At 49.3% G+C, this 13,606-nt stretch overlaps 1 protein-coding gene across 7 annotated transcripts in view; it reads left to right on the forward strand.

Annotated features, from left to right (window-relative positions):
- TNRC6A (trinucleotide repeat containing adaptor 6A) overlaps nucleotides 1–13,606 on the forward strand; it is a 44,104-nt gene that overhangs the window by 18,475 nt on the left and 12,023 nt on the right. For 5 of the 7 annotated variants that reach the window (XM_059862101.1, XM_059862102.1, XM_059862103.1 and 2 more), the window contains 7 exons: nucleotides 4,889–4,936; nucleotides 7,350–9,938; nucleotides 10,745–10,909; nucleotides 11,054–11,229; nucleotides 11,371–11,451; nucleotides 11,882–11,933; nucleotides 13,434–13,576. In XM_059862101.1, the coding sequence (XP_059718084.1) occupies nucleotides 4,889–4,936; nucleotides 7,350–9,938; nucleotides 10,745–10,909; nucleotides 11,054–11,229; nucleotides 11,371–11,451; nucleotides 11,882–11,933; nucleotides 13,434–13,576 (3,254 nt within the window). The remainder of the gene's footprint in view (nucleotides 1–4,888; nucleotides 4,937–7,349; nucleotides 9,939–10,744; nucleotides 10,910–11,053; nucleotides 11,230–11,370; nucleotides 11,452–11,881; nucleotides 11,934–13,433; nucleotides 13,577–13,606) is intronic. The other 2 variants (XM_059862104.1, XM_059862107.1) reach the window with 1 other exon arrangement.

Below are 13,606 nucleotides of genomic sequence, written 5' to 3' on the forward strand. Positions count from 1 at the left end.
CTCTCTGGGCAGGGGGCACGCTGGAGCTCAGCCCTGTCTCAGTGGCTGGCTCTTGGCAGCAGTGAGTGGCAGACACGGCGAGGCTGGAGCAGGTGGTGGTTCCAGTGTGGCCTCTGCTGTGCTGCACATTCCCTGACTTGTCCTCAGATTATCCCAGCACGGCATGGTGCAAAGCACCTCTGTAGCATCCTGTTTTGGTAGCCAGGTCCCAGAAAGAAGGGTCTTTAGGAGCCATCCCACAGAGGGGCTGATCCCACAGGGAGGGCATGGAGCTGCTGGACCAGTCCAGAGAAGACACCAGAGGGATGGAGCAGCTCTGCTGGGAGGAGAGGCTGGGGGAGGTGGGATTGTTCAGCCTGGAGGAGAGACCAGGGGTCACCTAATTTTGGCCTTCCAGTACCTGGAGGGGAGCCCACAGGAAGGATGGAGAGAGTGTTTACAAGGAATGGAGGGACAGGACACAGGGAATGGCTTCCCAGTGCCAGAGGGCAGGGGAGGGTGGGATATTGGGAAGGAATTCCTCCCTGGAGGGTGGGCAGGCCCTGGCACAGGTGCCCAGGTGTGGCTGCCCCTGGATCCCTGGCAGTGTCCCAGGCCAGGCTGGACAGGGCTGGAGCAGCCTGGGGCAGTGGGAGGTGTCCCTGCCATGGCAGTGGAACCGAGTGGTCTTCAAAGCTTCTCCCAGCACATTTCTTTATGTGATTGAGCAGCACCTTGGGACTTGGCTTTCATTTTTAACTTCTTACCTGGAGATCCAGCCAGGGTACAGCTTGTTCAGGATATCAGAATTGTCTTTTCTTGTCAGGTCAGAGTTTTTCTCAAGTTTTTCACCTGAAGCTTGGTTGCATTACAGAATGGATCCACTTCTACCTTTACTGCTATTTAAGTTCAATCCTATTTTGTTATTTTGGTTTGTTATGCATTCCTTCAAACAGTCTTTTAAGTCAGGTGAACTTGCCTGTTACATGTGTAGGATGTGCTGTTCAGTGACTGCACTAACAGGCAGCCCAGTTAATTTTACAGGACATTAATGTAGTTTATTCTTGTCTGGAAAAAAGCAACTTTCTGTGAGGGGTCTAGCTTTTCACAGGGATTTGGTATTAATGCATGCCAGTGCTTAATACTTTCTTATTTTTATACTTGTATTTACATTTTGATGTGCACTTAGCAGTGATGATGTGACTTTTCCCCACAAATAGTTTCTTTTGTGACTACTGAATTCCCAGAGTTTCTCAAAATTAGTGTTTTATAGACTACAAAGGATGTGATTCTCAGCCCCTTCAGCAAAAAAGAAAAAAACCCCGCTGAAAATAGCCTTGATATTTCAAGTTTGAGTTAAATTTTGAGCTCTTCTGAGTACTGCATCTTGAAGAAACAGGATTTAAAATGAAAGTAAACAAAGCACTGAAAGCAGTTTATCCATGAGTCCTTGAGGAATGTTTCCCATATTATTTTTTATACTTTCCAGTATTATTTCTGTAACATACTGATAGAATTCTTTACCATTGCTACAGGTAATTTTTAAGTAGCTTGTTTTCTTTGCTTCACCTGTATGATGTTGTTCTGTCCCTAGTGATGTTTAAAGTTACCTTTCATTAAGATGGAACTTTTCCTGCAGCATGTATACTCTACTGGCCAAGGTGTGTAGCCAGCTGATTTAAATAAGAGTGGTGCTTTAAATAAGAGTGGTGACTTAAATAAAAATGCACACATAAACTAATTTAAGAAGTACTACTGCTTATAGAACCTATTCAGTGTCCCAGTTGTACCCAGAGGATTTGTGTGCTGTTCTCCACTGCACTCTGAGTACCAGCCCAGCATTTAATTGGCTGGATTCCCATTGGTGTGCTGCATTTGTGCAGGTCTGCTCAGTGTTCTGTGGTGGTGTGCTGCTGTGGGCAGTGCCAGGGCTGTCCTGGGGCAGTGCCAGGGGCAGGGGCAGTGCCAGGGCTGTCCAGGGGCAGGGGCAGTGCCAGGGCTGTCCTGGGGCAGGGGCAGGGCAGTGCCAGGGCTGTCCTGGGGCAGGGGCAGGGGCAGGGGCAGGGCTGTCCTGGGGCAGTGCCAGGGGCAGGGGCAGTGCCAGGGCTGTCCTGGGGCAGGGCAGTGCCAGGGCTGCCTGCCTGGGGCAGGGGCAGGGCAGTGCCAGGGCTGTCCTGGGGCTGGGGCAGGGGCTGCCTGCCTGGGGCAGGGGCAGGGCAGTGCCAGGGCTGTCCTGGGGCTGGGGCAGGGGCAGGGCAGTGCCAGGGCTGTCCTGGGGCTGGGGCAGGGGCAGGGCAGTGCCAGGGCTGTCCTGGGGCAGGGGCAGGGGCAGGGCAGTGCCAGGGCTGTCCTGGGGCTGGGGCAGGGGCAGGGCAGTGCCAGGGCTGTCCTGGGGCAGGGGCAGGGGCAGGGCAGTGCCAGGGCTGTCCTGGGGCAGGGGCAGGGCAGTGCCAGGGCTGTCCTGGGGCAGGGGCAGGGGCAGGGCAGTGCCAGGGCTGTCCTGGGGCAGGGGCAGGGGCAGTGCCAGGGCTGTCCTGGGGCAGGGGCAGGGGCAGTGCCAGGGCTGTCCTGGGGCAGGGGCAGTGCCAGGGCTGTCCTGGGGCAGGGGCAGGGCAGTGCCAGGGCTGTCCTGGGGCAGGGGCAGGGGCTGCCTGCCTGGGGCAGGGTGTGCTCTGAGCACTGCCCTGCTGGTTTGGGGGCTGTGTCCAGGTTCAGGGTCCTGCAGGCAGACAGGGGCTGGCCACATCACTTTGTCACCTCAGGACAGTGTCTGTGTTGGCTGTAGCTCCTGCCAGAGCTCTGTTCCTGAGTGTCCCAGGAGGGCTCAGAGCTGCCATCTGAGGCTGGGCACTCGGGTCTCCTTTCTTGGTGCCATGTGTGTGCCTGGAAGGTCTCCTTGTCTCCTTCCCTGGAATAACCAGGAATAACAGCTGGTTTGGATGTGTTGTCATGTTCTTTCCTAAACACAGACAAGATGACAATGGAAAGGCAGATGATGTTTCTGTGCTGGGTTTGTTTCAAGCTCTGGTCTGGCGCTGGTGAGGTGGGGGAGGCCCCGTCCAGCAGGGCTGATGGCTTCTGCCCCCTTTGTGTCTGAGAGGAAATGCAGCTGTCATTTGCCTGTCTCAGTTTCACCCACTCTCCCTGCTTCCTCTTTCAGCCCCCACCAGCAGCTCCAGGTACTCTCTGTGTTACCTCTGGAGCCCAAAATCTCATGACATTTGACAGATCTGTAGGTCACTTGCATGGACAGGACTTCCATGGATAAAGCAGTGGCTACTGGGATTGATCTGTGTTTTAGGGCTAAAAGAAAAACTGGGGCTTCAAGTGTTGAATCAGAATTGCTGGAGTTGGGAATGGCTGTGGGTTGTGTGTAATTCCTGAAAGGATCTCTCCCCAGTCCAGCTGTGTTGGGATGGTTTGGTAGGTGCTTTGTAAAAACCAGGTAATGCAGGCAGACACTGCTGAATTTAAAGTCCTTAATTGCCCTGGGCACACTAAGATTTTAAGTTGTTGGTACTGGAGAATTTTTTAATTATATCAATGATCTAAACCCCATCTCTTTGCTTGTGTTTTGTGTGAACAGTTGTCTCCTGTTTGGAAAATCAACATGCTTTGTCTAGAAGTAAAGCTGAAGAAGGGATAGGCCTGTGGGCTGGGTTTTTCCTGCTGGTTTTAGGACATTTGGCATGTTGTTTTAGTAGAGACACATAAATGAAGCTCCTGGCTCGTAGTGCTTCTGAAACAGATCCAGGCCAGGGCCAAGATGGTTATTTTTAGAAATCTCCCTAAGTAGCTCTTTATCAGGACACTTTGATTCCCAGTTTAGTTGTTGTCTTCACTGACATGCCCCGTGTGCAAACTTGACATGGAGGGCAGGGTTGATTGCTGCCCTGGTGTTTGCTCCCCTCGGCTCTGGAACACCTTGGGATAGCCAGGTGGCTGTTCCTCAGTGAAGTGATTTGTTGCTATAAACTGCAGTATTTCCAGCAGTACCTGCTTTGGCTGTGGCCAGAGCTGAGCAGGAGAGCAGGACTGAGCTCCTGGCAGGGCTCCAGTTTGGATTCCTCCCATCTGCCTTTGTCCTGGTGCATCTCACAGCAGAGCCACAGAGTTGTGTCCCAGCCAGAGCCCTTGGGAGCAAAAGGTGCCTCCAATAACCTGGGGGTGGTTCTCAGCTCTTGGGGCACTCAGGGAAGAAGGGAGCAGTTGGGATTTGCAGTTTGTGCTGATGAAGGTTGGATTCATTTGGGGAACATGGCCTTCGGTGTAACAGGTCTCCAGCTGTGGAATTTGTGGGTTTGAAAGATGAAGTTTGATTCTTACAGTGGCACAGGGGAGGAGCAGGATGTGCCAGGGGGCAGATGGTGGATTGTTGTGCACGTGCTTGGTTCAGTCAGAGCTGGGCCATGCTCAGATGCTGCTGTTTGCTCAGTCAGGCAGCAGAGTCCTGGCTTGGAGGTGGAGCAGATGTGCTGTTAAGAGAGGGGAGAGGAACTTGCTGAAGTTTCGGGGCTGACTGCTCAACTTCTTAGTCAGTACAGTCCAAAATGAACTGGTTGTGGTTTCCCTGACTATATCCTCTTTTTTGTATAAATCAAACTCTTAAGGATGCATTAAATTGGTTCATTAAATGCCTAATGTGTAACAAGTAGGTTGTAATTGAAATGTGTCATAAAAGCAGCAGAATTGCTAATTCTCACATCCCCGGGCTGAGTTTGTTGCCATGTCCCTGCTCCCTGTGTGGAGAGCATGATTCAGAGCAGACAGTGAGACTGGACTGGCTCTGAGAGAAACCTGTCCTGAAAAAGGAGTCCAAGGACTGGGTTTACAGCACTGAGTGCTTTGGGGACTGTTCTCTCATTTGCTGAAGTAACACTTCTGTGATTTTCTTGCTTTTTTTTTGTAGGCATGCCTCCCATTCGGGACTTGGTGAGCCACTCCCCTAACCAGTCAGGTTAGCTACTTCCATCTCACCTGCTTTTGCACTACGTGTTTGTGCTGGTTACATGTTTCACACAATTTTGTCTGATTTTTTTAATTTTTGTTTTTATTCTTTGGCTTATGCTTTTCATTGGCATGGGTGTGTGAATGATTGCAGTATACTTTTTCTGTGCCATCGCATACTAATTTGGTTTAACATTTCTAATTAAGTCAGAATTCATACTAAGAGTTTTTGTCACCTTAGCATTAGGATATTGGGGTTTTTTTACGTTTATGCTTCCATGCTGACTTGCCTCTTATGGTATTGAACAATCTGTGCAAGCTTGTGCTTCCCATCAGAGACGTGTCACACTGTGGAGGAAATCATGTCTTGATTGTTTGCTAAAAGCTCAGGACTGTATTTGCTAAAATGCATTTGTTCATAAGGCCCAAAGGTGCAGTGATTGGCAAGGTATGGTATTGACAGCCTGGGGGTGCCAGGTGTGCTGGAGCAGGAAAAGGAGGCAGAGGGTGCAAGATTCAGGTATTTCTTAATTTACACTTCTCAATCCTGTTTATTTCACCCATGTGATGACAAGCTGCTTTTTAAAATACATACAGTTTTTTTGCAAATGTTTCCTGCAGGATAACTCATAGCTGGAAAGCATTAAATTAAAAATTACTGAAAGCAATCTTAGCAGATTACAGAATTTTAAGAAACTCGGGTTTGTGTAAATGTTTTTTTGTCAAGGATTTAAGCAGCAAAAGTTCAGTTGCAACTTTAAATAGTTTTGGGAAGAAAAGCAAGAGTGGGCTGTTCTGGCTCCTTGTGCTGTGCACCAAATGCAGGGTGTTGTCACATGTCATTTTTCAGTTTTGAGGGTGTTCTGTGGTCTCTGCCAGATACAAAAAGTCAGAGCTGGTATCTGCTTGCTCAGTGTTTGTATCCTTGGTCTCTGAAGTGCACGAGCTGGGAGGTTCAGGTAGGAATGTTCCAGAGCAGTGGCTCATGCTAGACATCACTGACATGTTTATGTCCAGGGGAAGGACTGTTGGTCTAAATGGTTTTGTATGTAGTGGGAGAAATTCAGCTGAGTGGAATTTAATCACTGCATGCTGCTTGTGGATCAGCTCTGCACAAACTGCAGCTAAATTCGGGTAACAGAATTGAATAAATACACATTTCTCCATGTGTTCTGCTGCTGTGCAAATTAGAGGTTGTTTTACCATTTCCCTCTGACTTGTAGTCCTAACCTGCATCTCTCAGTGCTGAATTCAGGCTGTGTGCCATCTGTGTGCCTTTGTGTTGCTTTTCAAAGGGACGCTGTTGCTGGAATGGTGTGTGTGTGATCAGGATCTTGTTCTGTGCCGTTGGCTCTCTCACTCCCAAGAGTGCACACAGCTCTTTGACCAGTCCCTTAGTGCAGGTTAAATGTCCTTTTTTAGAATACCGGGGTGGGAGCTGAAACCCTGAAGGTTGTTGGGCAGTTGTTCAGCCCCGGCCATGTTCTCGTGGTGCCACACGAAGGGGCAGGCTCTGGGTTATGCTCAGCCAAATCCTGGCTCTCCCAGGGGTGGTGGTGGCTCTCCAGGGCTGTGCAGCTGCCACACACCATCACAGCACTCTGTCTGCCTGCCAAGGGCTTTGCCACTCCTCCTGGTCCAGTCTGCTGGGCCTCCATCCTTGTTGCTCACTGTGATGTGCCAGGGGCTGAGGAGCAGTGGGTGGTCCCTGCTCTGGGCTGCTCCAGCTCTGGGAGCCGGGCTCTTGCACTCAGTTCTGGTTCACTGTAGGTTGAGTAATAGTGATATTGATTAACAATTAATTAAAAATAGGCTTGTGCATCAGTGCATTCTGAAAGCAGAACTTGAGATGGGTCTTGTGCTTTTTGTGCCAAGCTGTTGTTGTATAAAAGAAAATACCTTGAATAACTTGTACTGAGGACTGCTGTACAACATCTGTAGCAGGGGTGGGAAGGTGTGTGTTCTCTGGCTGCTGTCACACAGCACTTGGTACTGCTGGGCCAGGGCCATGTCCTCTTGGAATTTCTGCCTTTTAGTGTGTTTTCGGGTTTTATTTACTACTGTGCTTTTTAATATGTATCTGTGTTTTAGAAAATACTTTGTATGTGGTGATACGGAGTATCCTTTTAAAAACTGTTTTTCTGGAAGAAAAAGACCTTTAGGAGTCTAAAGTTTTCTGAGGTTTTTGTGAGAGCTGCTCTGCATGCTGGGAGGTGTTCTGGGCAGTGCCTGGCAGCCTTTGGGCAGCTGTACTTTGAGCTTTCTCTGTCACTTTCCATGACTGTAGTTTTAACAGAAGCAAAATAATAAGCAAAATAATTCCTGGCTTAATGTCTTTATACTTTTTTTTCCCCTCTTCTGCTTAATGAAGTAATAATACTAAACTGATAATAATGCTCTTGGGCTTTCCTTCTTCATTCTAGATCTGAACCACAGTGGTCTAGGATCCCATTATGAAAATTCTCACTGGGGACCAGTCTCTTCAAATAGTGACTCCAGCACAAACTGGGATAAAGTTATCGTAGACGGCTCTGACAAAGAAGCATGGCCATCAATCACTGGCAGTGACCCAGAGCTGACTTCAGAATGTATGGACACTGACTCTGCCTCCAGCTCTGGGTCGGAGCGGAACCTCGTGATCATGGCTTCAGGGAGCGCGGCAGGAGAGGGCGACGGCGTTCGCAACGGCCTCGGGCACGGGGCTCAGAACAAGTTTGTGGTTGGTAGCAACAGCAATAATGTGGGCAATGGAAGTATTAATGGGCCCTGGGGGTTGTCCCATGGGTCCATAATAAGCACATGTCAAGTTTCTGTGGATGCTCCTGACAGCAAATCTGAAAGTAGCAACAATAGAATGAATGCTTGGGGCACCATAAGCTCTTCATCAAATGGAGGGTTAAATCCAAGCACTTTGAATTCAAATGGCAACCATGGTGCCTGGTCCGTGTTGGAGAACAGTGGACATGCCCTGAAAGGGTCCGTGGGGAGTGGGAGTCCTGGCACAAGCATTCAGTGCAGTACCATAGGTCAGATGGCCAACAGCCAGAGTATTAACTCGAAAGTGGGTGGCTCAGCCCACGGTTCCTGGGGAAGCCTTCAGGAAAGTTGTGAATCTGAAGTAAATGGTACAAGGAATGTTTCATTCAGTGGGCAACCTCAAAACCTTAACACTGAAATGAATGGACCAAATAACACTACTAACTTTATGACCTCTAGTTTACCAAACTCTGCTGGTTCGGTGCAGATGAGCGAGCTGCCCAGCACTGCAGGGCCCGGGGCCTGGCGCGTGAGCACAATGAATCATTCTCAGATTCAGGCCTCTCCGGTGGCAAACGGCACTTCCATCTCTCACCTGAGCAACGGGGAGGCCAAAACTGGCGGCTCTTACGGTACTACCTGGGGTGCCTATGGTTCTAGTTACTCTGGAGACAAATGTCCAGGCCCAAACAGCCAAGCTAATGGTGACACTGTGAATGCAACTCTAATGCAGCCGGGCGGCAGCGGGCCCGGCAGCACTAACTTTCAAATCAACGGGAATAAAGGCGGAGGGGTGTGGGAGGCAGGGGCAGTGGGCTCCCAGAACATGCCGTGGGGAAACGGGAGCGGTGCGAGCGCCGGCGGGAGCAGAAGAGGATGGGGCAGCCCTGCACAAAGCGCTGGCACCAACATTTCCAACGGGGAATGGAGCAAACTGCCCGGCAATCAGCATTCCAATGAGGGCGTCAATGGAAACAGCAGGAAGTTTACAAACGGATGGAAGTCTACTGAGGAGGAGGAGCTCGGCAGCCAGAGTTCTGCTGCCTCCCAGATGGCTGAGCAGAGCAGCACGTGGGCCAAACCAGGCACGGGGGACAGCGAGGGCAGCTCGGAGGGCGCCGGGTGCCACGAGGACAGGGCAGCTACCGAGGGCCAGAGCCGAGAGAGGAGGAAAGTTGACCAGCACACGTTACTCCAAAGCATAGTGAACAGAACTGACCTAGATCCGCGTGTCCTTTCCAACTCCGGCTGGGGACAGACTCCAATCAAACAGAACACTGCCTGGGATACCGAAACGTCGCCGAGGGGTGAAAGAAAAACTGACAATGGGACAGAGGCCTGGGGGGGCTCTGTGACACAGACTTCCAGCTCAGGGGGGTGTGTGGATAGACCTAGCCCTAATAATAACGATACCTCATCTGTATCGGGGTGGGGAGATCCAAAGTCTGCTACAAGGTGGGGAGACTCCAAAGGGTCAAACAGCCAAGGGGGGTGGGAAGAAGATTCTGCTGCTACAGTAATGGTCAAGAGCAATCAATCATGGGGAAGTGGCAAAGAAGAAAAGTCATCCTGGAATGACACGCCGAAGATGAAGCAGGGATGGGGAGATGGACAGAAGGCCAGCCAGGGTTGGGCAGTGTCTGCTGGTGATAGCTGGGGTGAAAACTCTAGAAGTAACCACTGGGGTGAGGCAAAGAAATCCAGTTCTGGAGGCAGCAACAGCGACAGGTCGGTGTCTGGTTGGAATGAGCCGGGTAAATCAAATTCTGTTACTTGGGGAGGCAACAATGCAACCCCAAACAACTCTTCAGGATGGGATGAGCCTGCAAAGTCTAATCAGAGCCAGGGCTGGGGAGACCCTCCGAAATCCAATCAGCCTCAAGTCTGGGGGGACTCGTCAAAGCCAATCAACTCTCCTGAGTGGAACAAACAAGATGTTGGCTCTTGGGGAGCCCCGTCTGCCACGAACAAGCCCCCGGGGTCGGGCTGGCTGGGGGGGCCAATGCCAGCCCCAGCCAAGGAGGAGGAGCCCACAGGCTGGGAGGAGCCATCCCCCGAATCCATTCGCCGCAAGATGGAGATTGATGATGGAACTTCTGCTTGGGGTGATCCCAGCAAGTACAACTACAAAAATGTGAATATGTGGAATAAAAATGTCCCTAACAGTAGCAGCAGTTCAGACCAGCAAGCACAGGTACATCCGCAGCTACTGCCTTCAAGTGCCATGTCTAGCAAGGAGAGCAGTTCGGGTTCTGGTAAGCCTGGCTTTTACCCAAATTTGTGTTTTCTGTTGACTATAAAGCTCTTTTTTAGTCTTCTTAGAACACTATTTTAGTTGCAAAGTGGAAAGGGCAGAGTGGCAATGAAGTACAGTTTCTGTTTGTTAAAGAAATGAACAGCATTGTCACAGAGCATCGAGGTGTTTGTACAGATTGGGAGATCTGCTCTCGTTTTAAATAACTGCAGTAATAAGGGCTAAACAGCTCTGCTTGAGTCCTGGGGAGTGGAACACAGGGAAAATACTTAAAATAGTGTCTGAGGATTGAAATACTTTCCTAAATGATTCTAAACCAGATAAAATTTAATTTTGCCAATGAGCCTTCAAAAAAAAGAAGCCTGTTGAGCTTGTGCAGGACAGAATGAGGGGTGATGGGTTTATAAGGATTTGGTATCAGACTTTCTGGTCTTGTATCTTCATGACCAGTGAATAATGATTTTGGACAGGAACTTAATGGGATATAGGAAATATTTTGTGCTGTGTCTCTTTTTAAGTGCCAGATGGGGTCAGTTACGTGTAACGAGCAGCTCTTAGCTTAATGTCTTAGAAATTTGTATTCTCAGAATGTAATTCTGTAAATACAAAATTTGTATTCTTGTGATTACTTTTATTAATGGAACAGCTTGCAGTTGTAGCAGTGACCCTCACACAAAATGAAAATGTGTGCTCACGTGCTTTTTACTGTATGTTAAGCATATGGAAAAGGCAAAACACTCGAGTCTCTTTAGGTAGCTCTAAAGCCCTGTTCAGAACGATGCCAATAACTCCCCCTGCTTTGCCAAGGTTGGGGAGAGCCTTCTGCTCCAGCCACCACTGTGGATAACGGGACAGCGGCGTGGGGCAAGCCCATGGACACTGGGACGAGCTGGGGAGAGCCTGTCAGCGATGCAGGAGGCACCTCGGGCTGGGCAAACACTTCTCTTGGGCAGCAGCCTCCAAACAAGCCTGGTGAGTGCTCTCAGCGTGCCTGGGAAGGCTGAAATCCCTCTCTGGAAGCTTGGTGTTTTCCAGGGGTTTGACCTTGCAGTAGGCATCGAGCTGTTTGGTGGAGCTGCTACTGGAATGTTCACTGCTGGGTTTTTCCACCACCAGGGCCTAAATCTATGCAAGACAGTTGGTGTGGAGATGACATGCCCTTGAGTGGCAGTCGTCAGACCAGCTGGGAGGAAGAGGAGGATGTGGAGATTGGAATGTGGAACAGCAGTTCCTCACAAGAAGCGAACCCCTCGTTAAACTGGCCACCCTACATGAAGAAAATGCCCACAAAGGTGAGGAGCAGCTCGGGGCAGGGCTTGCTGTCATTTCTGATTGCTGCACTCACACATTGCACTTTCTTGTTCATTCTTAACACGTGGTGATGTGGTTAAAGTCGGATCTGAGTATCACAGGAATTCCTTTCTGTTTTTAAGGGAATGATGAAAGGTGGAAATAAGCAAGATGAAACATGGATCAATCCATTCATTAAGCAATTCACAAATCTCAGTTTTTCAGTAAGTATTTGTCTCTGTCTGGCTTTGCTGCCTTTCCACAGGGCTTGTTACAATGTGCAGACATTGAAATGCTCAATGGCCAAGTGTTCATTTTCATCATGGTTTTCTTTTTACTTGTGTTTGTCTCCCCTGTCACCCATCCTTTTTCTGTGCATTCTCATTGCAAAAAGAGCTCTTTATTGATGAAAAGTGGTTTTGTAACCACTGCCCAGGTATTCATCCCATAGCCTGATGCTTTACTGCATTTACTAGGAGTTCTGGTGAGGGAACCTGTTCTTGACTGGATAGGAACTGAAGGGAGGAAATGCTTTAAAGTAGCACTTGATTGTCTTGATTTGTCTTTCTTTAAGTTTTGAATTGTAATAGTGTGCAGGAATCTCTTTGTTTTATCTTAAAAATGAAATAACTGTGATTTATTTTATTACTTCAGAGAGAATCACCAGAAGAAACCATACAGAGCAATAAGATGGACATGTCTGGAGGTAAGAACAGTAGAACCAAGCTGGGCTTTATTGCTTTTTCTTCTCTACTCTCTTTTACCTTATATCCTTCTGTAAATTACATTTTTGAAATGATATGTAGTGTATATATAGCTCTATGTAGTTAAGTATATATTTCCCTGAAGAACAGGAATGTCCTTGTAGAGAAGAGTGTTTGTGTGTGTGAGTGATGCTGCACACAGAATCACCTGGTTGCTATAGGAATATTGGCCACGTATCAAACTAAGCTTATCCATATTTATATATGTTCAACTGACATGAGAGGATGTTTTCAGGGTGTGGTGGGTTTGTTCCTTGTAATATAAATATCTTGATTGCCCTCTGGGCACCTCCACTGGGTATAAACAGAAACATACCAAATCCCCCACTGGCTCATTGGGTTCATTCTTGGAAACGTGTTCAGTTCTGAGAACTGCATTAATACTGAACTGTTATTTTAGAAATGTTTAAAACTCACTGAAAAATTACTTGGGAGCAGTTACAGTTTATTTGATTCCATTCACTGTTAGGATTTCTGTAACAAATGAAAGATAATTCTTAATACATTAATTACAGTGTACTGTGATGATAGAATGTTTAACTAAAACTAACTGCAGCATTGTAGTTTTTAGTGTAGTTACTCTCTCCTTATTCCACTTCAAAATTGGGTATTTTCACTTTGGGGCTCATAGTCTTTTGGGTAAAGGAGTTGTTCTTTGGGCTCTAGATTTCAGTATTAATGGCAAGCCTGATATTGAAGTTATTGCAGGTTTAAACAATTATACATTCCTGGTTTTAAGAGCAAGCTGACAGCAATATCTGTGTGAAGCCTTGCAAAGTGTGTTGGTGGTGATTCCACACCCCAGTTGTGTGCAGGCATTGGTGCAGGGGGTCTCCTCTCACAGCTGGGGTGCTGTGTGTCCAGGACAGGCACAGCTGGGTGCTGTTTGTCCAGGGCAGGCACAGCTGGGTGCTGTGTGTCCAGGGCTGTGCTGTGTGTCCAGGGCAGGCACAGCTGGGTGCTGTGTGTCCAGGGCAGGCACAGCTGGGTGCTGTGTGTCCAGGGCTGTGCTGTGTGTCCAGGACAGGCACAGCTGGGTGCTGTGTGTCCAGGGCTGTGCTGTGTGTCCAGGACAGGCACAGCTGGGGTGAGGGGTGTCCAGGGCTGTGCTGTGTGTTCAGGGCTGTGCTGTGTGTCCAGGGCAGGCACAGCTGGGTGCTGTGTGTCCAGGGCAGGCACAGCTGGGTGCTGTGTGTCCAGGGCTGTGCTGTGTGTTCAGGGCTGTGCTGTGTGTCCAGGGCAGGCACAGCTGGGGTGCTGTGTGTCCAGGGCTGTGCTGTGTGTCCAGGACAGGCACAGCTGGGTGCTGTGTGTCCAGGGCTGTGCTGTGTGTCCAGGGCTGTCCCACCCCAGGGCAGGCTCAGCTCAGCTCCCCAGCACTCTGGTGTTGGTGTGGTTGGGGCTGGAGAGCCCAGGGTGAGCAGGCAGCTCTCTGTGCCCAGGGTTACTGCAGGACAAGAGGATGGAGATGGACAAGCACGGCCTGGGCGTGGCAGATTACACTCGTGTGGTTGGAAAAGGCCCCGGGTCTCGTCCCCAACTTCCCAAAGAGTCTTCCATGGATCGCGGTCCTTACTTCGATAAGGTCAGTCGGGTCTCTCTGGGGACGCTGCTG

The sequence above is a fragment of the Haemorhous mexicanus genome, chromosome 17, assembly GCF_027477595.1.
Source record: "Haemorhous mexicanus isolate bHaeMex1 chromosome 17, bHaeMex1.pri, whole genome shotgun sequence".
NCBI lineage: Eukaryota > Metazoa > Chordata > Aves > Passeriformes > Fringillidae > Haemorhous > Haemorhous mexicanus.